At 42.3% G+C, this 24,142-nt stretch overlaps 1 protein-coding gene across 6 annotated transcripts in view; it reads right to left on the bottom strand.

The window, feature by feature from the left end:
- Nucleotides 1-455: 455 nt before the first annotated feature.
- LOC110533760 (glutamate receptor 3) overlaps nucleotides 456-24,142 on the bottom strand; it is a 105,642-nt gene continuing 81,955 nt past the window's right edge. The window contains exons 10-17 of one of the 6 annotated variants that reach the window (XR_016483685.1): nucleotides 22,421-22,627; nucleotides 19,708-20,081; nucleotides 17,893-18,091; nucleotides 12,730-12,977; nucleotides 9,710-9,824; nucleotides 4,334-4,448; nucleotides 2,484-2,732; nucleotides 456-2,169 (exon numbers count right to left, since the gene is read on the bottom strand). Coding sequence is in view for 4 of the 6 variants with exons in the window: in XM_090186503.1 (XP_090042629.1) it covers nucleotides 2,487-2,732; nucleotides 9,710-9,824; nucleotides 12,730-12,977; nucleotides 17,893-18,091; nucleotides 19,708-20,081; nucleotides 22,421-22,627 (1,389 nt within the window). In the remaining 2 variants the exon portion in view is untranslated. The remainder of the gene's footprint in view (nucleotides 2,170-2,483; nucleotides 2,733-4,333; nucleotides 4,449-9,709; nucleotides 9,825-12,729; nucleotides 12,978-17,892; nucleotides 18,092-19,707; nucleotides 20,082-22,420; nucleotides 22,628-24,142) is intronic. The other 5 variants (XR_016483686.1, XM_090186503.1, XM_090186505.1 and 2 more) reach the window with 5 other exon arrangements.

The raw sequence follows: 24,142 nt of genomic DNA, 5'->3' as shown, positions 1-24,142 counted from the left end.
TTGGTTGTAAATGATATATGAGTTATTTGGCTTTACATTATTTATCACACAAAAGCCCCAGACTAACTTCTGTCCAGTCTGGCAATCCTGCTATTTTATACCTGGCTGGCAAGGCACTCTGCTGCTATTCCTCTATACTGGAAATACCCCTTTCTCACTGGAAATATCCTTTGCAGTATAGTGCATTGTCATGAAATAATTGCTCACATATACCATTTGACTGTACTTCAGGGCAATCCATATGGATTGTCCATATTGCGTTATTCTCTGCCCGTTTCAAGATAATGCTTTGAGGCTGGCAAGTTGGCTGGATAAATGGCTGGTTAATATTTCCTGGTTTCTTTCTGTCTGATATGTGGTGCAGTATGATTGCTGGCGATATGAGGATGATGAAATATATTGTTCCTGTATGACAAAGAATACCATTCAACATCTCAAGAATATTCCAAAATAACCAATTTTTAAATCTGTTTTTATTGACAAAAATGTAACAAAATTCTTTGTACAGAACCTCACTAACAAGGTTCAGTATGTCCAGACATGCAGTTCTTGTTATCACTATGCAGCTTGGCAGTTTTCTCATTGCTGAGATGCAGTTACAAATAAAATAACCGAAAGGATCAAATGAGCTCTAAAGTTGAGATTGCTAACTTCCTAGGGTCTGCTTTAGGTTGCAGTTTGGTCAAGTGATCACCTCTTCCACATGCGTTTTACTTGGGTAAAAATGATGAGAAGCCTTCATTTAATAAAATCAAACTAAACAAATGTACGTTTCTTCACATTTATGGTCCTCCGTGGTTCATAAAGAATTCTCATATTCATCAGTTTTGTCTTGGGTTTGTCTTCAAAGTGTAGTGGATCACAGTTTTGGCAGAAACATTCAAACAGAAATACTCGTTGTATTCTTCTGATCTCTCTCTCTCTCTCTCTCCACTCTCATTGCTCATCATTCACTACATAATCTCAACAGAAAACAAACGGGTACAAAGAAAGTCATGTAAATCCCAACCAGATACAGTGTGCTGTTATTTATACCCAGCATGTTCATATAATAGAGAGCTCCATCTTTAAAGATATCATTGGATTGCATTGCAATAAGACTTACATTTATAAAGCTTTTTCCATTTTAATGTGTAAGAAATGTAGCAGATTTGTGATTAGGAGTACTTAAACCTTTTATAAATTGTCAAAAGGGGTGTACTGTTTATAACCAAACACCTATTATGCTTGGTAGTCCTATACTGTAAATATCCAAGTGTTCTCTACAACCGTTCTCTGTTCAATCAAAAAAAAACAATTACAATAAGACACCATATGTGTTTTAAAACTGATCACATCTTCATAAAATCTGTTTTCAATTGAACATTTTTGGCAGTAGTGACAAGTGTGACCCAAGTTAAATATTGCATTTGTTTTAACCAGTCATGTTATGCTGCTGCCATGATAAAATGTCCGTTTGCCCATCAGGCTCTGAGAAAATTGACAGCACCTAAGACATTTTGAATAATCAATGGTTTCAAATTATGCACATTTTTTAAATACAGAATGAGGGTACAATATTGTCATTTTCTATTGATCCTATCCTATTGATTGAAGTATATCTTAGATTATTATATGACATTGAACATAACTGTATAGTAAAATAGGCAGTTGACTAGTACGTTAAATAAAACAAACAAAAAATGGTCAATGTTTTACCACTAAAATATTCCTGTAAAGGATTGAAATGACTTAAAATGTTCTCTGGGATAAGTTTCTTAATGGCAAGTAATGGCATTTTTTTTTCGTCAAAATAATGAAACAAAAACTAACCCACGTATATAGATTACAACACTATCAATGTTTTCTTTCTTTCCTCCCCTATATTATTTTTTGATTCTGTATTTTCAAGTGAACCAAAATGGAGTTGCATTGTTGTGACGCTGAATGCTCCGTAAGGCACTAAGAGAGGCAGGTCCCATATTTCAAGAAACAAGTCCTATTGTGTCACTGTCGTTGATTATCGTGCCAGGTTTGGCATCCCAAGATGGGCCTTTGTTGACTGTGGGTTTGGGTCTAAGCTGATGACCATGTCTGTCGCCTCCAGGGTGCCAGCCATTGCGGGTTGTATTCCTCCAGAGTGACTGTACCTTCCTGCAGAGACACCAGCGGAAGGGACAGACTTCAGATCTGTAAAACCGGAATGGGATTTCAACAGGTTTTTTTTTGTGACACCATAAAATGTTATATTTTTCAGTAATAGGGGAACCTACATAAACATTTGGGTATTTGGGGCCCTTGAAGGCTAGATTTCAACAGCATTCAAAATGTGTATTTGTAGCCTATACTCAACAAAAAAAATATTATAGAAGTACTATACAATACATGCATTGCCCATGTTGAAAACATCAGTTTATAACATTGTATTGAAATGGCATCCAGTTACAGGGTGACTGACATTCAGAGACACTGCCCAACTGGGACAAAATGTTGGAGACACATACCCCCTAGATTTTAACACTCTCTGTTCCATACACATTATAGCCTTCTCGGTACGTGGCAAAATTCTGGGTGTTCGCCGGAGGAGCTGGTTTAAAGTTTTGGGCATTCTTAGCCAGTTTCAGTCTTTTGGTTTCTGCCCGTGACTTATAACAGAACTCTATCAAAGCCACGGTCATAGCCAGCCCTAGCCCTCCAACCAGAATATAGAAGACTCCCGCCACATTGCTCAGGCTTAGAGCACTTGTCTTGTCCTGGGGAAGGTAAAGAACAATGTTAAGAATTTTTTACAGACATTTTGGTTGTGACCTGATCTAACAAGACAGGCAAAATCTCCCAAAGAGGCTTCTGACTCAAATCCAGCTCTAATGTAAACGGCACCCCCGCTATTAGTCTGTGTTTACACAGGTAGCCCAATTCTGATCGTTTCACTAATTGGCCTTTCGAACAATCAGATCAGAGCTGAAAAAGAGCTGACGTGAAAATCTCTGGTGTGATTGGAAAAAAATATAAGAATGGGGCTGCCTGTGTAAACACAGCCTAGTGATCTAATGGATTACCCTAACAACTCTGTCTGGCTCTATCAACTGTGTAGGCAGTGAATCCCATGGAGACATGCCTACTGTGGGGTAGTACTGAGATAAACGGCAGAGGCTGACCTGCTGAATGACTTCCCTACAACAGTGGAAAGCTGGGAGCAACTTGGGACTGTCTGGTAGGTCAGTCAATCATCAACAATAGCAGGAGAGGTGGTTCAACTCTGCAGGTAGTTTATAACATAGCTGGATTGGTGAATGTTGAGAAAAAGGTTCCTTATACCCTACTCTGTAGCTCATTAACGAGGCCACCCTAAAGGAAGGTGGTCAATATCGTACAGGTCGAAAAACTGTTGATAGGCCCTGACTTCACTATGATACTGTAGTTTTTCAAACGTACCATTATCTGACTGTATCTCACAATTTCAATCAAAGTGGCAAGCTATAGGAATTGTGAATTGAACCATTTTTCTGCTACTAACATCCAAACTTAGATATTGAAATTCATTTATAAGAGTTTTACCATTTGCATTTTAACCCTATTAGTGTGTCCTTTAAAGTGTGTTTTGTAGACTATCATAGGGGAGCCCTGATGTTGGCTACAGGGCCAGTACGTCCTGTCCGATGACTGTCTCAGAGGGTTAAATAACTGGTTTATATTAGATCCTTTAACTTCATGAAGTGTGCAAACAAAATCTCCTTATTGTGACATTCCACAGTTCAAACATGACCTTCAGATTCCATCTGACCACTGGATGACCATCTGGAGTTTGAAAGTTAGTTTGTAGTTTGTCAGAGTAAGGAAGCTTGAAGTCAAACTGCATAATGTTAATAGATTCAATATATTCAATTAGCACGCAAATAAGTAAGGACACTAATAAACAATGTTTCAATAAAAGTTTGGTTAACAAAACTGCAGCATAATGGTTACAATTCAACGGTTGTCATTTGTCTATGGTAAGTATGAATACACATGGAATCTTACATTTATCCAAGGCATGCTGCACCTTTTCAACTACCAATACATACTGTATGTCTAAACTATGTGATGAGATCTTAGGAATAATCATTATCATCATTATAATAGTAATGTAAACACCAATAATGTCGACGGTATTGTGGATAATGAAGTATGTGTAAGGCAAACTGTGGGATGGATATTCTTTAGACTGTTTTCACTTGCATTCTATGAAAAGGAAAACAAAAATTTAAAAAAAATGGAAGAAAAAATATGTGGTTTTGAAAATGTATGGTGTTTACGTATTTGCATATGAACAGTTAGGTCAAAATGCCGTGTAAAAAGACCTGCAGCGACTGACCTTACTTCCAGAGTCCTTGGTTCCACATTCACCCTTATCGTACCACCATTTGTTTTTCAGCTTGTCTAAGATGCCTTGTTCACTGAGTTTCAATACGGCAAGGTTTACAGGAGTTCTTCACGTGGGAAATAACATAAATAACATTATATTATGTTATTTTATGTTATTCAAGCTTTAAACTACTTCATACTTTACAAAGCGATAGAGCAGGGTCCTGGCCAAGACAACACAGAGAGCAGGCAAAACTAACGGTCACCTTTCATACACCAGGACTAACCCCTACCGTGCCGGACCCTACCTGTATCGCTTTGAGTAATCGGCACACACTGTTCAAAAAAGTAGAAAAGATTGGATCGAGCAGAATGAGTAGCTGCTGTAATATAGCTCTATACATACATAAAAGAAGAGGTGCAATTGTTATGGGCACATGTCGCTTTTGGACCAAGGGTTTAGCAAGGTGGATCTAACAGGAACCCTTTCCTGACTAACAGACAAACAAAAACCAGCAGTCTGATTTTATTCTAACTGAGGACAGCCAATCCCTCACAAAATACAGCCCCCACTGCATATGCATCCTGCTCAGAATAGGCTTACGTAGGCCTATACTGTGCAGATAAAATCAATCACACGTGACGTTGAGAGCTACAAGAGAGCGGTAGATACCAAAATAGGTGCCAATATATTGATTCTATGTAGCTCTGTGGCTGCATGGTTAGTGTTATATAGCTAGTTTTTCAACTTCTACCTGCAATGAGATCAATGAGATCTACAGGTAGATTTGACTGAGAAATAAAAAAGCCAAACAGTTTCTAATGAGTCCTCAAGTAGGGCGTTATGTTTGTAAGACATAATGTATTCTACATGACTGCTAGATTTCTGTGTATATTTTCTTTCTGAAAAATGATCTGGGTTTGTAATTTAACTTCATTAAATATATTGTATTCACCACTGTTGTCTGCTTAATGCATAATATTGAATACTTACATAAAAGAGGAGTGTAGAGAATGTGAGGTTATTTGATCTTATCTGGCTATATGGCTTATTTTCACAGCAATTCAGACAAAAAATACTTTGGCAACATTTATGGTTTGCAACTAGTCTCAGAAAATAACTATGTTAATAAGGATGAGGTTAGTTACAGCAGCTTTGGACAATAAGTACTCCTGTTCGTACTGAGCTGTTGCTATGGACATGCAAGTCACATCTGTCAAGGTTCCAGTACTGGCATCAGAATGGAGAATAGCAGCTACACTATGGGCGTAACATCAGGACAAACTGGGTGTGCTGACTTCTGTTTCCCTACCAAGTCCCTAAGCAGGAAGATTCCCTGGCAATGGCATGGCTATTTGGTCTGGAACTCGTTTTGTAGAGTATAGCAACGACAGAAACAGGGAATAACAGTGTTATAACAGTGCTATAACATAGTGTTATTAATGTATGATGTAGTCATGGAGCCAAAGATGAAAACAGGCGATGATTTAGTTCCCTCTTGCATGACACGTATCCAGGGCGGGCGGGGGGGGGCGTCCTATGAGGGCATGCAGGCACAGGAAGTGACCCACAACAGGAATGACAGCAAGTGAGAGGTCAACTGACTGAGAGCTGACTGGCTAACAGCGAGCTAGAGGACTGTACTATCCTAGCTAACGTGTCACAGAGGGTCTGTCTGTCTGTCCAGTAGTGGCTGACACAATAATGACACATGCTGATGTGCGTGCTGTACTGAGCATGCCTCTCAGATGGCTATCACCTTGTGCCTGTGATTTCTGCTGGCTGCTAGGTAGACATGCTGGGGCCCATCCAGTCTTGATCCAGTCCAACAACAAGGAGGAGCAAAGTAAAAAAAGCAATGTTCAGTTCTTTTTTGAGAGTATAATATCAGTGTCTGTGGTGGGGGAGGTCTATGGACTATGTCACTGTTACCACCAGGTATGACTCAGGAGTGCTTATCATATGTGTGGTTTATGATATGTTGAGATGACAAAACAAGAACTGGAAAACAATGCAGACAGAACACTCCCAAAACATACACAAAGACAAAACTATAAAAATAAAATACACAGTATGAACAGTTCATGCAAAATATCAAATAACATTCAAACAAAACATGAGGACAAAAGATGCACAACTGAGAAAATATGACACAGAAGAAACATGATTTACCCATGGAGGTGTAAATTATGTCTTTACACCGCCTGATTCTCATACATCCAAATATATTTATCACAAATAGTTACTAGTTCCAGTTCTTAACCTGCTGTATGGAATTTCCTTGAGTATACGATTGAAGTCGGAAAGTTACATACACCTTATCCAAATACATTTAAACTCAGTTTATCACAATTCCTGACATTTAATCCTAGTAAAAATTCCCTGTCTTAGGCCAGTTAGGATCACCACTCTATTTTAAGAATGTGAAATATCAGAATAATAGTAGAGAGAAGGATTTATTTCAGCTTTTATTTCTTTCATCACATTCTCAGTGGGTCAGAAGTTTACACACAATCAATTAGTATTTGGTAGCAATGCCTTTAAATTGTTTAACTTGGGTCAAACGTTTTGGGTAGCCTTCCACAAGCTTCCCACAATAAGTTGGGTGAATTTTGGCCCATTCCTCCTGACAGAGCTGGTGTAACTGAGTCAGGTTTGTAGGCCTCCTTGCTCGCACATGCATTTTCAGTTCTGCCCACAAATGTTCTATGGGATTGAGGTCAGGGCTTTGTGATGGCCACTCAAATACCTTGGCTTTGTTGTTCTTAAGCCATTTGGCCACAACTTTGGAAGTATGCTTGGGGTCATTGTTCATTTAGAAGACCCATTTGCGACCAAGCATCAAGCTTCCTGACTGATGTCTTGAGATGTTGCTTCAATATATCCACATAATTTTCCCACCTCATGATGCCATCTATTTTGTGAAGTGCACCAGTCCCTCCTGCAGCAAAGCACAGCCACAACATGATGCTGCCACCCCCGTGCTTCACGGTTGGGATGGTGTTCTTCGACTTGCAAGCCTCCCCCTTTTTCCTCCAAAAAATAACAATAGTCATTATGGCCAAACAGTTCAATTTTTGTTTCATCAGATCAGAGGACATTTCTCCAAAAAGTACGATCTTTGTCCCCATGTTCAGTTGCAAACCGTACTCTGGCTTTTTTTATGGCAGTTTTGGAGCAGTGGCTTCTTCCTTGCTGAGCGGCCTTTCAGGTTATGTCGATATAGGACTTGTTTTACTGTGGATATAGATACCTTTGTACCTGTTTCCTCCAGCATCTTCACAAGGTTCTTTGCTGTTCTGTGATTGATTTGCACTTTTCGCACCAAAGCATGTTCATCTCTAAGAGACAGAACGCGTCTCCTTCCTGAGTGGTATGACGGCTGCGTGGTCCCATGGTGTTTATACTTGTGTACTATTGTTTGTACAGATGAAAGTGGTACCTTCAGGTGTTTGGAAATTGCTCCCAATGATGAACCAGACTTGTGGAGGTCTACAATTGTTTTTCTGAGGTTTTGGCTGATTTATTTTGATTTTCCCATGATGTCAAGCAAAGAAGCCCTGGGTTTGAAGGTAGGCCTTGAAATACATCCACAGGTACACCTCCAATTGACTCAAATGATGTCAATTAGCCTATCAGAAGCTTCTAAAGCCATGACATCATTTTCTGGAATTTTCCAAGCTGTTTAAAGGCACAGTCAACTTAGTGTATGTAAACTTCTGGCCCACTGGAATTGTGATACAGTGAAATAATATGTCTGTTAACAATTATTGGAAAAATGACTTGTATCATGCACAAAGTAGATGTCCTAACCGACTTGCCAAAACTATAGTTTGTTAACAAGAAGTTTGTGGAGTGGTTGAAAAACGAGTTTTAATGACTCCAACCTAAGTGTATGTAAACTTCCGACTTCAACTGTATGTATGTGCTAAATATGAGGAAAACGTAGCCTACTTTCATTTGTGAACTAATTCCCCTTGGTATTTGTAGTATAATTAGAGTATAATTGGCCAAAGTCAGATTGAGTTATATTTATAGTGTTTTTAGAAGCTGTGTGTCTAGAATATATTGGGTTTTCCTCTCTCAGTGGTTATTACATACAATATATTTGAAGCACATTGTTAAAGTACCAACACATGCATTTTTAGGAATAAAATAATAAACCAGAAATGTAGCAGGTGTGTTATAACATGGCTGAGTCTACCCTCTCTCTACCAAGGATTCAAGGCAGATTGCTTGCAGGACGAGGCAGCTGCTTTGTGTTGCTCTGCTGATAGTATTCATGTCCTGCTTACGCTCAGGAATGAATAACTAGAGTCAACAACATCAAAGTCAGTCTGCCTGGTCTTCTACAATGTGTCAAGTGTACTATGGTCAAGATGCAAGCAGAAGAGTAGAGACAGAGACGGATCCACAGTCGGGCTGTCGCTGTGCCCTCGTGTTCTGAAACCCAAGATCAGGTCAAATTTTCCACCCTCTTGCAGCGTTTCATTGGTCGGGGCAGGGCCGGTCATGGGTAGGTAGACTTTGACTGGTCTTGGAGACTAAGACCAACCAAAGGAATCTGTCAGGGTGACAAGCTAACACTGGTTTACAGTGATGTTATTGGTATCAGACAAAAGTTTGGAACATTTGGTGTCACTTTGTCATTAGAATTCTCACGTTTGCCTGCAATGCTTAGTCCCCTCAAGACTACGCTGTTCGCCTCGCCTGTCCTACCACCCAAGGTTGAGGGAGTTTGGAGAGTGCTACAGTACACCTCAGTGCTAGGGTTCATGGACACTGCCATGTTATTCTCTTAGTCAATACTTAACTCAACATAAATGACAAATTATTCATCCACTTTCAGTGAAACAGAGCATTATAATTCCACCATGTTTGCCCTGTGGACATAAAAAGCAGAGGAAATGTACAATCACCCCTTCTATACATTCTGCCTTTCACAACCACAGGGCAAATACCTAAACTAAAAAGCCTCTGGAGAAATTCAAGAAATATCTCACTAAACAGCCCTGCTGTAGAACAGAACACTAACTTCCCAAAAGAGGTCTCACATGCTATCTTACCACAGTGGATGTACTTAACTACCATCATGAATAATAATCAGCTTCAACTCCTCCTCTCTTCTTCTGTACTTACAGTAAACAAATACCTTGTCTTTTTCGCAGAAATATCTTAATTCTTACTGGTCTTTTTCCTCCATTAGCCAAGTAAAGGGTTCCCAGTTTGATCTCAGTTGCACAATAAAATAGAAAAAGCCACACAGTTTTCTGTTACAGGGCCATAGTGGGCTGTGGTTGGGGCCTATAGGTTACAGTAGTGATATAACAGCCTTGCCGATTACTCTATTCTACGATACCCGATGTTGGTGACATTGAGGCTGACCTTGGAGTCACCTCCCCCGCTGCCGCACTCTCCCTTGTCGTACCACCATTTGTTTTTCAATTTGTCCAAGAGGCCTTGCTCATTCAGTTTTAACACTGCCAGGTTAACAGCATTTCTTGAAACGATAAAACATAACTTGTAAGAAAATGAACAGGTCCGTGAGAAATCTAATACTATAATATTAGTCAATTGTAATAATAGTAATAATATCAAATGATTCATAAGGGGGAGCACGAAAAGGACAAATCGGTAAAGAATTGCACCGGTGTGGAGAGGTAAGAAGCGTTTTACAGCAAAGAAATGGTTCAATATTAGAGAGGTGGTATGGAGGGTTACATTGCTCAGAACTGAAGTGTGCGGGATGGGGACACTTTGTCATAGAGAATAGAAGAATAACGACAACATACAGCATGCACGTTAACATTCATCACAAGTGACAATGCAGCTTTTAGCAAGTTAATTGAAAGAAACACATTGAACTGTTAAATTAGAAGCAATGCAGAACTGCCCGAGAGGGACACCAAGGAGAACAGAGGGACACCAAGGAGAACAGAGGGAGGAAAGATTGAGGGGAAGAGAAAAACAAACAACAGAGGTGGGTGGGGGGCACGTCAACATACAAATGAATTTAGTAAATATGTCTAATATACCAAGAGTACTTTCCCTTTAAAGAGAAAGAAAAAGAGCAACACAGAGAGAAACAAACCATACAGATAGAGAGAACATGATCGAAACGGCTTGACGTCTAGACGTGAGTTAAAGAAACACATACTGATGTCCGATCTTAATTTGACCAGTTTCGTCGCAGGAGAAAAATAATCCTGCAGCAGAAGGATTTGAATATCTGGAGAAATATTTAGAATCGCCGCCAGGGTGCAGCTGGAAGAGGTGTTTGTATACAACGCAGTACCACACCTACGTGGTACCTTATGTAGGTTACGCACAGGCTCCATTTTATGTGGATTATAATACATTTCTGTATTTGTAGGGGGTAGATGTATTTTTCGCTATTGAAAATCATTTTTTTTTTGTGCTTGTTAGAGTATTGTGACCTGCCAGAGTGCAGTGGTCTAAGTAACTCACTCCACCTGCAAGCTTTGTGAGTTCTCACCCAATGCTGGGTGATCTAGTGACCAGCCTGAGCCTACAGTAGGCCACATTTGCACATCAGAGAAAAGTGTCTCAGCTCACCAAAATCGTCTTTGGATAGGCTCAAATACATAAACATCTTGACAGCTTTATAACATGAAATATTAAACAACATTATTCAATACACTATTTTAATCCACACCAAAGACCATAACTAAATTGACTAAATATACATAGTTCTACTATAAAACATGGATGAGCATCCACACTGGAGGAAAGTTTATCATTCTACAGTCAATCATCTGTAAAATCAACTGATCAGCTCAAATCAGCTCATTAACTCAGCCAGGGAAACACAAACAGTAGGCTAGCCTATTATCGGTTTCATATCTTCCATTATGTGACAATGGATAGGCTAATGGGTGGCCAAAAGAATGTAGCCTATTGGAATATAATCAAATAACAAGGGGGCTATTGCAACCATCGATGGCACTAGACTAGGATGTACCAGTGACGAGGACCATTCAACGCTGGTCCGACCAATCAGAAGCCACGCTTCAAGATTGTTTTGATCATGCGGACTGGAATATGTTCCGGTCAGCCTTAGAGAACACCATCGACCTATACGCTGACTCTGTGAGTGCGTTTATAAAGAAGTGCATTGGAGATGTAGTACCCACTGTGACCAGTAAAACCTACCCTAACCAGAAACCGTGGATGGAAGGCGGCATTCGGGCAAAACTGAAAGAATGATGACTGAATATAAACAGTGTAGTTATTCCCTAAAAAATGATGTCAGTGTTACCTAGTCCTGCGTGTGCAGCGGACATGAGTCAGTCATGGTCACGTGTCAGCCCTCGGCCCAAGAGTCTAAAACGGTTTAAGATGTTGGTTGCTCCTGTGGGAGACCTTGGTTCATATCCCACGTGGTACACTTGCAACCAAAGTCTGCCAAGATACTTTGTATGAATGGAAACTAATGTTGGTGTAGCCTACTGCTTTTATTTTATTATGTTATCCAAAAGTGTCTGGTATGGTCATTTCTTATCAAGATCTGAGGTAGAATATCCCTGGACTGTCCATAGTTGAAATGTGGAATTTCATCAAGTCAATCGGAGGGAGTGAGTTATTTGTGCCAGAAGGGCGTTGGTCCAACACGGTACGCCTATTATGTGCGCGCTGAAGGCAGAGGCCCTAACCACTAGACCACCCCAGGCAGCGGCCCTAACCACCCCAGTCAGCGTCCCTAACCCCTAGACCACCCCAGTCAGCGTCCCTAACCCCTAGACCACCCCAGGCAGCGGCCCTAACCACTAGACCACCCCAGGCAGCGTCCCTAACCACTAGACCACCCCAGTCAGCGTCCCTAACCCCTAGACCACCCCAGGCAGCGGCCCTAACCACTAGACCACCCCAGGCAGCGATTCAACTCAATTTTGACAGTTCATTCGTAACCTTAGGATAAACTTGACACTTGTATGTCGTAGCCTATTGGAGATCAATATCTATCTTGTGTTATTAAGCTATATAAAATGACGGTTGTTGATGTGAATGGCTGCATTTCAGATACATTTTTGTACATTTGAATGTAGCAGCAATAGGACTGGGGCCTAGCGCTGAGCGATAATAATATTTTGATAGCAAGCCTTGATCCCAATGACTTGACTGCCCCTGCATTGAGAGAAAGAGAACTGATTATTTTCCGGGATTCACAAGGCTCATTTGAATTTCCTGATGCCGCAGGAAGATTCTATGCGACAAAAGAGTGATCAAGTTAAGATCCGACATCTGTAATAAATACCTTTACCTTCCTGATGAACCTCAAAAAATGAAAAGTGAAGAATGAGGAAGAAGAGAAATGGGACACGAGACATCAGGGTAGGTGGAATACTATAACAACAAGGAGAATATTGTTATATTATCCCACCCACCTTAATGCTGAGCCTTTAGGTGTGGCCACACCGTATCCCTTAGAGTCCAGGTTGCCGCCCACTTTCATGGTGTCACAAGGTTTCCGCTGCTCAATGTACTCGTTCATTGTGGATTCAAGAAGAAAGGCGAATTTGCCCTTCGACTTTCGCACCCGGGCAACCCCTTCTGGTGTCGTCTTGGCGAACACTGACGGTTCAGCTGATTTCATGTAAGACCACATTTTTTCATAAACTGCTATTTTGGAGCGCTGCATTTGGGAAGAGAAGGAGAGAGAAGACAAAAGCAGGTTAGTGGTGTATTTAAAAAATGTAAACCATAGCGTTCAGTGCCTAAATAAAACACTTTAAACACACACATACACCTCCATATACAGTGTACATCTTTTCCATGAGTCATTAGAGTGCTGTGCTCCCAGAGAGCTGAGTAAAGAACCGGTTGTAGTGGGCATGTTGCCAACAGCAGATCTGAGGTCTGATAAGCTGACAACACACTACAAACAAAACTGCAGGGCCATGTTTCTCCTCAGCATTCGTCCACAGGATGACCACTTGACTGACCACCTGCTCCCTTTCAACATCCCCCTTCTCCACATGAGGTCACAAGACAGGAAGTAAGTCAGTGTGCCGTTTGACTTTGGGGTTCTGGAGGCGTCACCTGGATGGATCAGTGGGGCTGCTGGCACCTGGAGCAGCAAGATGACATGCTGTGAGGAGAACAGAGCCATGCCCTGGTCTGCCTCCTGACTCACACCCAGGGAGCTGCTGCTAAAAATGGCCTCTGAGTGGCTGGCTAAACTAGGTTAATGTGACCTTCCTCCGAGTGACCGACTGAGTGGGGAAAACACTGACTGCCTGGGAGGAAACTTTGTGAGCGACTGAGTGGGGAAAACACTGACTGCCTGGGAGGAAACTTTGTGAGCGACTGAGTGGGGAAAACACTGACTGCCTGGGAGGAAACTTTGTGATGGAAGTTTTCACGATCAAAAAAAAAATGTGTCCGGGCCTCCGGAGTGGCGTTACTACAGACCCAGGCTCAGTCACAGCCGGCTGCGACCGGGAGACCCATGAGGGACACAATTGGCCCAGCGTCGTCTGAGTTAGGGGAGGGCTGGGATGTCCTTGTCCCATCACGCTCCAGTGACTCCTTGAGGCGGGCCGGGCACATACACTGCGTACAACTGGTGACAACTTGGTCACCAGTTGTACGGTGTTTCCTCTGACACATTGGTGCGGCTGGCTTCCGGGTTAAGCGAGCATTGAGGCTTGGCAGGGTCATGTTTCGGAGGACACGTGACTCTCGACCTTCACCGCTCCTGAGTCCGTACGGGAGTTGCAGTGATGGGACAAGACTGTGACTACCAATTGGGGTAGAAAGTACAAAACAATTTACAAATTATAATGATGTGTATAAATAGCCTATTCATGGATGCTTAATCTGACAAAACAGAGTCAACTTGGCAATTATAGCTATTGTCCAGGGCTCCAAATAACATCATATAATATTGATAAATAGATAATACGATTTAATCTGAGGGTCCATTTCTGGCAAGTCTTTGCTTGGTCATATCTTCTTCACTTTTGAATGGATAATGGGCCATAAGCCCACCCTTATTAGCTGCATCAAGCTAAATGTCACATTCCATATCAAATGACAGTATGTATTGGATATTGTGGACCATTGTGAATTGTAGTGTGAAATATATGACTGTACTAACCAGAAAAACAGATTGATCACATACAGCCGCACACGCACGCCCAACCATACACACGCACGCCCGCCCAACCATACACACGCACGCACGCCCGCCCAACCATACACACGCACGCCCGCCAAACCATACACACGCACGCCCAACCATACACACGCACGCACGCCCGCCCAACCATACACACACACGCACGCCCAACCATACACACGCACGCACGCCCGCCCAACCATACACACGCACGCCCGCCAAACCATACACACGCACGCCCAACCATACACACGCACGCACGCCCGCCCAACCATACACACGCACGCCCGCCCAACCATACACCCGCACGCCCAACCATACACACGCACGCACGCCTGCCCAACCATACACACGCACGCATGCCCAACCATACACCCGCACGCCCAACCATACACACGCACGCACGCCTGCCCAACCATACACACGCACGCACGCCCAACCATACACACGCACGCACGCCCAACCATACACACGCACGCATGCACTCACACACACACATTAGCATCTGTAATTCCTCTCTTATCCATATTGATTGTTCATTAAGCACCAGTTCTGATGTGCTCTCCAAAATCACTCTACAGACCCAGCAGGAGCTCTGAGGGGGAAGAGGTTTCCTAAGTTCCTGCTGGCTATTGACTGACTAACTAAGCTTTGGGGGCGTAGCTGGACGTTCAGCTGTTTCTTCTATCAGGTGGTGGCACACCGACGCAAACATAATAAACACTTTCTCATATTGCTCTGAACCCAGTAAATCCTCATAGAACGTGTCAACCTGTTTAACAGAGGTGGCTGGATACAGAAACCCCAATGTCACTTCATTTCATGCTGAGTTAACTGAATATTAATATATTATAATTGTGACACAAGTGCAGGGGGAGTGCTGTGGTTCTGGGGAGGTGATCTGGGATGCTAATAGTCTACAGAACCCCTAACGGCCTCAGCTCGTCTTCATTGCTCCTCTGCTCTTCATATTGCAGGGATGAGCTTGACTCCTGATAAACTTGATGATTCCATCATTGGACTGTTAATGTCAATTATAAATAGGGCTGTTGAACACAATGAGCACCTTGGTGGCACTGTATCCTGTAGAGATGGCGGTGTTTTCAGAACAACTGATATGTAAAGGGGGTAGGTAGGATCAGATCAGGGGTATTCAATTAATGAGCCAAATATGAGTCATGAGTCATGTTAATTATTAAACAAGAGAAAAAACAACCAATGCTGCAGTCAAAACATGAGTCTCTGATATGCATATACACCATCTGCTGCTATGTTGGCATCGGCATCCCTCTGCTCACATATTTCACCTAATATTCACAAATGTCAAGACTGCCATATCGTTCTCATTAGTGACAGTTTCTTTTACACAAACAGCACACCAATGAATTGAGTGAAGTTGAGCTGACATGCGCTGACTTGTAATCTTGAACAATGGCGAGTCAGCTTCCCTTACAACTTATTCCCAATAACACCACCCCAGAGAGCTGGATTTTAGCCCCTGCATCACACACTCATTTAAAGAGTACAGGGAGAGACCATATGGGAGGTGATAGCGGGGGTGGGGTTGCTCAGCGGTTTTATTCACCAACAGATGTTGAACCCTTATGGGTGTCTAGATCAAGGGCAGATATTTTCCAGTCTGACAGAATCAGTGGAAATCTGCAGTACATTCAGCTCCTATTACTGCTACTTACACCTCCATGATTTTCAGGTCAAAGGAAGATCAAAATATTTGTTGAAAAAGGGACCTTTTTTTGTGCAGCAAGGCCCTTAGCCCAGGTCTCAGAGACAGATGCCATAATACAATGGTGTAAACAATGTAAACAGAGGGTAATGTATGGGTAAAGATGTGTGCAGCTCCTCTGCTTGTGTTATTTGGTGTCAGCAATCATATGTGGGCTAAAGATCTCTTTTGTTCAAACGCAAATCTATATTAATCTATACTACAACATAAAAAAAGTGAGTCATTTTTCGGCCTCAGAATCCATTTGCAAAATAAATAAATATTAATGAGCAGATGAGCTGGCTCCCACAGTGAAACACAAACAGCTCCAGCTGTCAGTCCATCTATCAACTCTCCATGTATGTGCTCTGAAGGCTTCACGGCTGTTTGCTCAGGTCCACCCCACTGGCAATTCAATGTAGGGATGAGTTGGCAAATAAATTATTTGCATTCTGTCTGTATGCAGAGTGCCTGTACACATGCCATTCTTGGATGCTCTTCTGGATATAAGACTGCCAAAAGTATTCAGATTTACTCTCTGGAAACAACATATGTAACTCAAACAAAAACCTGCAAATTCATTAGATTCATAATTCATTTCTCAGCTTAAATCAGGATCTATAACATGCACATGCCTGCTTTGGAAAGGAGATCTCTGGGCACAGTTAATTTCTCTCCATGTATCACATACAGGCTGCCGTACCTAAGACAAGTTTTTACATCTTTTTTAATATAGATTTGTTTAACCTAGTTGGCTTGGATATATCCGAACCAGCAACCTTTCGGTTACCGGCCCAACGCTCCTAACCGCTAGTCTACCTGCTGCCCTAAATGAATAAATAGAGATAAAAATACAAGCACTAAAAATCTATTTGATGTCTGAATATTATTCTTCCGACACTTTGACAACAAAGGTGAGGGAGCAGTTGGGAGGGCATGTGATGTACTACGGTAAACCCTGAGAGGAGTAAGGGAGAGGAGGGAAAGGGAAGCTGAGCCGTTTGAGGGATGACCTGCCAGTGTGTCATCAGAGCAGATTTCCGTTTGCCTAGTGGCTATATGACTCTAATTAAGCAGCACATCTTTAAAATGTATCTAGAGCCTCTATTAATCAGTCTCTCTCTCTCTCTCTCTCTCTCTCTCTCTCTCTCTCTCTCTCTCTCTCTCTCTCTCTCTCTCTCTCTCTCTCTCTCTCTCTCTCTCTCTCTCTCTCTCTCTCTCTCTCTCTCTCTCTCTCTCTCTCTCTCTCTCTCTCTCTCCTTCTATCTCATAGTTTTAATTAAAAGTCCCCTGGAATGTCTGCTCAGTCGTGACATTTGCAGTTTATGAAGTCCCTACACACCTGTCAATTATCTTCCCAGAAAGACATGGGACAAATCACTAGGCAGTCAACCAGCCTGCCAAACTAATCACATCTGCATTCACATCCAGTGGCTGGCACAAGTGGTTATATTTTTATTGCTTTGCTCCTTCTTTCTCTGGAGAATCATTCACATACAGCAGTATAGACTCTGATAGCCACCTGCTTTGCTTATTGTAGCATGACTTTCTTCAATACTTATTATCATAGCTACTTCCTTATATTCTGCCAGGTATCACACAGAATTAAATATCATACCATTCCCTGTGCTCCTTCCTTTGATGTCGTCTTTTTTTTTAAATATGTTATTTTCTAACCCTAAAGAGACATAAGTTGTCACTCACCCTAAAGAACTCCTTAGTGGAGCCTGAGTCTAGGGTCCCATAGGCAATCTCTGTCTGCTTGGCCAGGTCCTCAGCACTCTCTATGGGAGACACCATCCTCTCCACTGTGAGGAAGGCAGCCAGGTTGGCCGTGTAGGAGGAGATGATGATGAGGGTAAAGAACCACCAAACACCCCCCACGATTCTGCCCGACAGAGACCTGAGAGAGAGGGAAGGAGGAGGACAGAAGGACGTGAGAGCAGGGTGCTCAATCCTACACACTGACAAAGGGATGGAGGCTGCCATGCCTTTGGAGTCCACTGATTCCTGTTTAGAGTCTGTGTATCTGCAGTCTGGGTATCACACACCACGTATTGACATAAATGCACCGCCTCAGAGCATTGCCACAGAATGATCTTGGATTTATGTCAAATCTCACCCACATACCTCAACGATAATGCTCTTCACACAGAGAAAAACATGGTGTTGCTGTAAGAGATGCTGTACCCGCCTGGTTGCTCTATGATGCTTGCCTGGAGGGCTGTGTTGTGGCTGAATGACACCACACACGAACACAGCAAGCAGAGGTTATTGTGCATCTGCTTCAATGAGGCTGACGATCCCCATTGGCAAGGTAACTACTAACCTTAAGCTTACTGTAGTCTATCACGTAAACTGATACTCCAAGCGGGAGAGTGACATTTACTAAATCGTCTTCATTAAATCCGTGTCATTGACTCTTTGGCATTTTATGGGATCTTCAAATAGTACCAGACAGAAATTAAATCCTAACTCGCCATAGAATGTTTTGTGTTTTTCTCTGGTATTATGTTACAAGAATTCAATTGCTTGACTTTTATTTAGAGGGGACTTTCTCCTACTCACATTGGAGGCGACCACTCAGCTTTCAGTACACAGCCCACTTTAATTCTTGAGTAATGCTTCAAAACAAAAATAATTGTATCATAGAGACAGCAAGGTAAAAATAACTGAGAAAGGAATCCGAACAATCCATGCTTAAGTGTTGATGTCAGAGGACTGTTACCCACCCTATAGCACTGTAGCCATCACTATTCAGGTGAGACTGATGCTCAGCTCTGATCAACATGGCCTGGAACACTCTCTCACTGATCTTCATTCAGATGGACTAGAATGGCCTGACATCCCAGACAAGATGAGGAGGGACAGCTTGAACAATGACAGTCCCCCGAGAAGGAACAAGGGACACACCACAACAGTGATGATGAGTGAATAGATGGACTGATTGAATGAAAAGAGGGGGAGAGGACGTGACTTTTTGTCTATATAAAAAATAATTAAATGAGTCATGAGGTGGGGCCGAATCGAATGCTGTTAAGGTGCTTCATCAGAGTGCAAATGCATCAAAATGTCTTCCACTTTAAATACATTATATGCACCAGGCTGATGACCGTAAAATGGGACATGCAGCAAAAACACGGTAGCCCTCCAAGAGTCATGGGGAATAGGGGAAACTACTCTCGAATGTAATGACCCTGCGCATTTTACAGTCCCCGGCATGGTGGATATAAGTTATTTTATGGATGCGATGCATCACTGCTAGCATGCAGCCTGGAGAGAACAAGTGAAGAATGGTGGTGGTGTGTTTAAAGAGTATGCGGGAGAGATTGCGTGTAAGTGGATGGGATGGGCTGGAGCGCAAAAAAAGCCAAGACCAAACCCCAAAATAACATATATGCACCATGGCATTATGGGAGTTGTAGTGATTATGACCATAAAATGCAGAGGGATGGTACAGTATGTAGATGATAGGATGGCTGAGTTTGAGGTGACAGAACATGGAGTACATTAACCAACCTTGGCGAGATATCGCATCCTTGCTGCATGAAGGCGCCCAGGGAGAACCACAGGCTATTAAAAATCCCAAAGTCGTTTGGTGGGTCTGGAGGGCTCTGGGGGTCTTTGGCCTCGTCGTTTTCGTCCAGATGCCACTCATAGGGGCTGAAGCGGCTGACCAGGAAGAGCACCACGCTCACGCCGATATAGGCAAACACTATACACATCCAGATCTCATAGGCCAGCGGGTCCAGGAAGGAGAACACGCCCGGCTTTGACTTTTGAGGCTTCTTTATCATAATGGAGATCCCCAGGCTCATAAAAGGCTTAGAGAAGTCTATCACCTCCTCTCGTACCAATGTTATAGTTAGAGGAGCCACTGCTATATCGGCTCTCTGGAAACATGGGAACAGGAGGAGGAGGAGGAGTTAGTGGTTCAAAACAGAGCACAGGCACATCACATCAAACTGCCTGTGTTATCAAAGCCTGACTGACATTCTTTTAAATAGAATGCCAATAAAAATTCCTTGATCAAAATCTAGTCATCAGGCATTTAAAAAAAATAATCTCATTATGGCTATAACATATTTATAATGAAACCAATGAGTAGAGATGAATGGTAAAATGAAATGGTGGATTAGAATGCATGCAATATCAGATATGTTTAAGAAGAAAGTGAGACCCGCCAGTTTAAAATGGGCCAATCTCAGTTAACGTTAGTATTGGCTAATGTCTCTGCCTTAATCCAAAAGAGCCCATTACTCAGTCAGATCCATCAATGAAGTAGAAGGTATGGAAACAGGAGATTGAAGAGCTTATGCAAACAGCCCATGATATTTGAATCAGCCTGGAAAAATCAACTCCTTTATCAGATTGTCTTCAAAGCCTCCTATCCTTATTAGTGAATATCTCAGCTAGGTAATAAATGTTCCCAGTGATAGCGTCTCAGTTCCCAGAGTCACAGCTGGACCGGCCTTGTCTTATAAATATATAAATGCCATACAAGGGCTGGGATTATCTTAGTGAGGGTTAGGCAGAATTCCTGTGAAAAACATAGCTCCCAGCCACTCCTTCTCAATATATCACTTGCTTATTTGCATGTGAATGGCTAATTGATGTTCTGGAGGCTGTATTGTTGATACAGAGAGGTGTCTCAGAGCTAATTAATGGTCTAGAGGATGTATTGTTGATGCAGAGAGGTGTCTCAAGGATAATTAATGGCCTAGAAGATGTATTGTTGATGCAGAGAGGTGTCTCAGGGATAATTAATGGTCTAGAGGATGTATTGTTGATGCAGAGAGGTGTCTCAAGGATAATTAATGGCCTAGAAGATGTATTGTTGATGCAGAGAGGTGTCTCAGGGATAATTAATGGTCTATAGGATGTATTGTTGATGCAGAGAGGTGTCTCAGGGATAATTAATGGTCTATAGGATGTATTGTTGATGTAGAGAGGTGTCTCAAGGATAATTAATGGTCTAGAGGATGTATTGTTGATGCAGAGAGGTGTCTCAGGGATAATTAATGGTCTAGAGGATGTATTGTTGATGCAGAGAGGTGTCTCAGAGCTAATTAATGGTCTATAGGATGTATTGTTGATGCAGAGAGGTGTCTCAGGGATAATTAATGGTCTAGAGGATGTATTGTTGATGCAGAGAGGTGTCTCAGGGATAATTAATGGTCTAGAGGATGTATTGTTGATGCAGAGAGGTGTCTCAGGGCTTGTACAATGCCTGTCAATTATAACACCTCTCTCTTTCAGCTCTCTGAAGAGACAGGGCTGTCATTTGGCAGAATGGTTGGTAAAATGTTCATTACGACGGGAAAATGCTTTTTCGTGCTAAATGAAGATGCCTTCAAACTGACAAACAAATGTTTTTAATTTTCACTTCACAGTCTGGCTGTCATCTGTCCTTAATTCCATCTGTCCCTTAATGTCATCTGTCCTTAATTCTATCTGTCCCTTAATGTCATCTGTCCCTTAATGTCATCTGTCCCTTAATGTCATCTGTCCCTTAATGTCAACTGTCCTTAATGCCATCTGTCCCTTAATGTCATCTGTCCTTCATGGCATCTGTCCATTCATGTCATATGTCCATTCATGTCATATGTCCCTTCATGTCATTGGTCCCTTAAAGTCATCTGTCCCTTAATGTCATCTGTTCCTAAATGTCATCTGTCTCTTAATGTCATCTGTTCCTAAATGTCATCTGTCCCTTAATGAAACATTAACCAGTTGGGGTTTTATGAAAGAAGAAAATGGGCTCATACTTACATGTAGTGAGTGGTTCATAACATACAGTAATCAATCTTTCAATTAAGATCTGATTTATGGAGATACATATGGAGAAAAGCACACACCCAGTCAGTAGAGGATTGCGGGCCAGATCTGGTTGCTGGGTGGCACATATGGATCAGTGCTGCCACCGTAACAGTAAAAGGCCAGATCTGGTCCGAATGTGGGAGATGCGACCAGGGCGAGGGCAGGCACACTTTGCTTATGAGCCAGCTCTAGCTTGTGATATGTGACCCTAACAAGAACCCGTAGTTGCTGGGCCACTTTTGAATAAATGTGGGCCACATTTACCCTGCTGGGCAAGGTCTGTCCTTAGCATGCAGAAGATCTGATTTAGGTGTGTAAACCAGATCTGGCCCACATACCTCAAGCCAGAGCTGGCCAAGCCCCCGTCCCTGTGATGGTGACAGTGCTTCAGTATGTCGAGACTGTCACTTACCCCATATACCAGTTCACCCACCATCCCGTTCCACGTCTTGGTCTCTGGATCCCTTGCACCATACTTCCCGTCCGCAACTACTGACAGTTTGTATCTTATCCCCACATGTTTTGCAATTTCAGCAGCTAAATCGACACAGTAGCCTTCATATCTGTCATTCCCCTCCAGCGACAAGTAGTTTCGCTTGTACATCACATAAGGAGACTCCTGTTAATTAAACATAATGTTGAGTTTATAGCATGCACACATTCCATTCACAGAGGCCAGTCCTCTTTAACCTACATGCATACATGCATGGATGACACACACACACACACACACACACACACACACACACACACACACACACACACACACACACACACACACACACACACACACACACATACACACACACACACACACACACACACACACACACACACACACACACACACACACACACACAGACAGGAAATACAAACAGAACAGCATGGACAAGAAGCGCCACATGGAGATGGTCACACTGCATGTGACCACGTGGGGTGTTGACTCGATCCACAGCCAAATGCAGCCAGATAGAGGCGGGGCCCGGCAGGGCCAGTGGGGACAGTAAGGCCTGTGACTGACAGGCTTTAAGGGGGAAGGAGTGGGGCTGGTTCTCTCAGCAGGATTCCTCATGCTAAACCCAGCTATACTCTAAGGAGGTAGGGGCCGGGTGGAGGGTGCATATGCTTTGCATCAGCTTACTAGGACAGGGGCGGGTTGAACAGGGATTGGGAGACTTTCCAGTTCATCAAGTAAATGGCAGTGATTGGCGAGGGATTAAAGTACTGGTAGTTCATATTGCAACACCATCAACCACATGTCATCGATGAATGTGCTGGGAGGCTGCATCCTCCAACTAATCAAACCAACTCCTGAGCTTATCTTCCATACAGAATACACTGGGAGGAGTTAAAACACGTGCTTGGCTCGTCAAACACTGAGGTGTGGTTGGTTTTCTTTTAGGCTTGGCTCCAAAATCATATGTGCCAGGAACGTAAGGGACGCCAGTGGGTAAAACAATGGTCAATTTCTTTCTTTCTGTGCTGAAGGTTTCTTTTCAAATCTCTGTGTTATTTGGACTGGGCTTCCAAAAGTCAAATACAGCTAATTCTGAAGCAAAATGAGATGACCACTGTCAATCTACAATGTCAACAGACTAACGCATGATCACTATATGAATGGTGTAACGATATTGCTCTCAAAACATTACAATGGTCCTACCATTTCCCTGTGTCTATCAGAAGTAACCTTACTAGTTATGAGTATGATCATGACATGCTTACATCTAGATGATATTGCCTGACTTTCGTATTCTGAATTTGCCTAAGATGAGGACATAATAGGCAGAGTCAGAAAGAAGGCCATCATTTTAAATGTAAGATAAGGCTTACCTTATTTTACATTTAAACAGGACCAATGTTTTCTTACTAACCGCATCCATCATTATTTTTTATTCATCTCTCTGCTTGAACAAAAAAATACCTTATCTATAATATCTCTAACTATCCCTGACCTTTGACCCCTAATATCTCTAGATATTGGAGGAGGCCACAGAGGTTATACTTCAGTACAGAACTCGTAATGGTTGATCCAAAATAGATTTTAACAAGGGGATAAACAAACCAAAGCTTTTTATGTCCTCCTCAAATGGCAGTTATTTTGCATCTCCAAGAGAGAAACAATTTATCATTGCAG

This window comes from Oncorhynchus mykiss, chromosome 10 (genome assembly GCF_057628025.1).
Source record: "Oncorhynchus mykiss isolate SJ-2025 chromosome 10, ASM5762802v1, whole genome shotgun sequence".
Lineage (NCBI taxonomy): Eukaryota > Metazoa > Chordata > Actinopteri > Salmoniformes > Salmonidae > Oncorhynchus > Oncorhynchus mykiss.
Note: the sequence above shows the minus strand (reverse complement) of the source record. Positions and strands in the feature narration are given on the sequence as shown.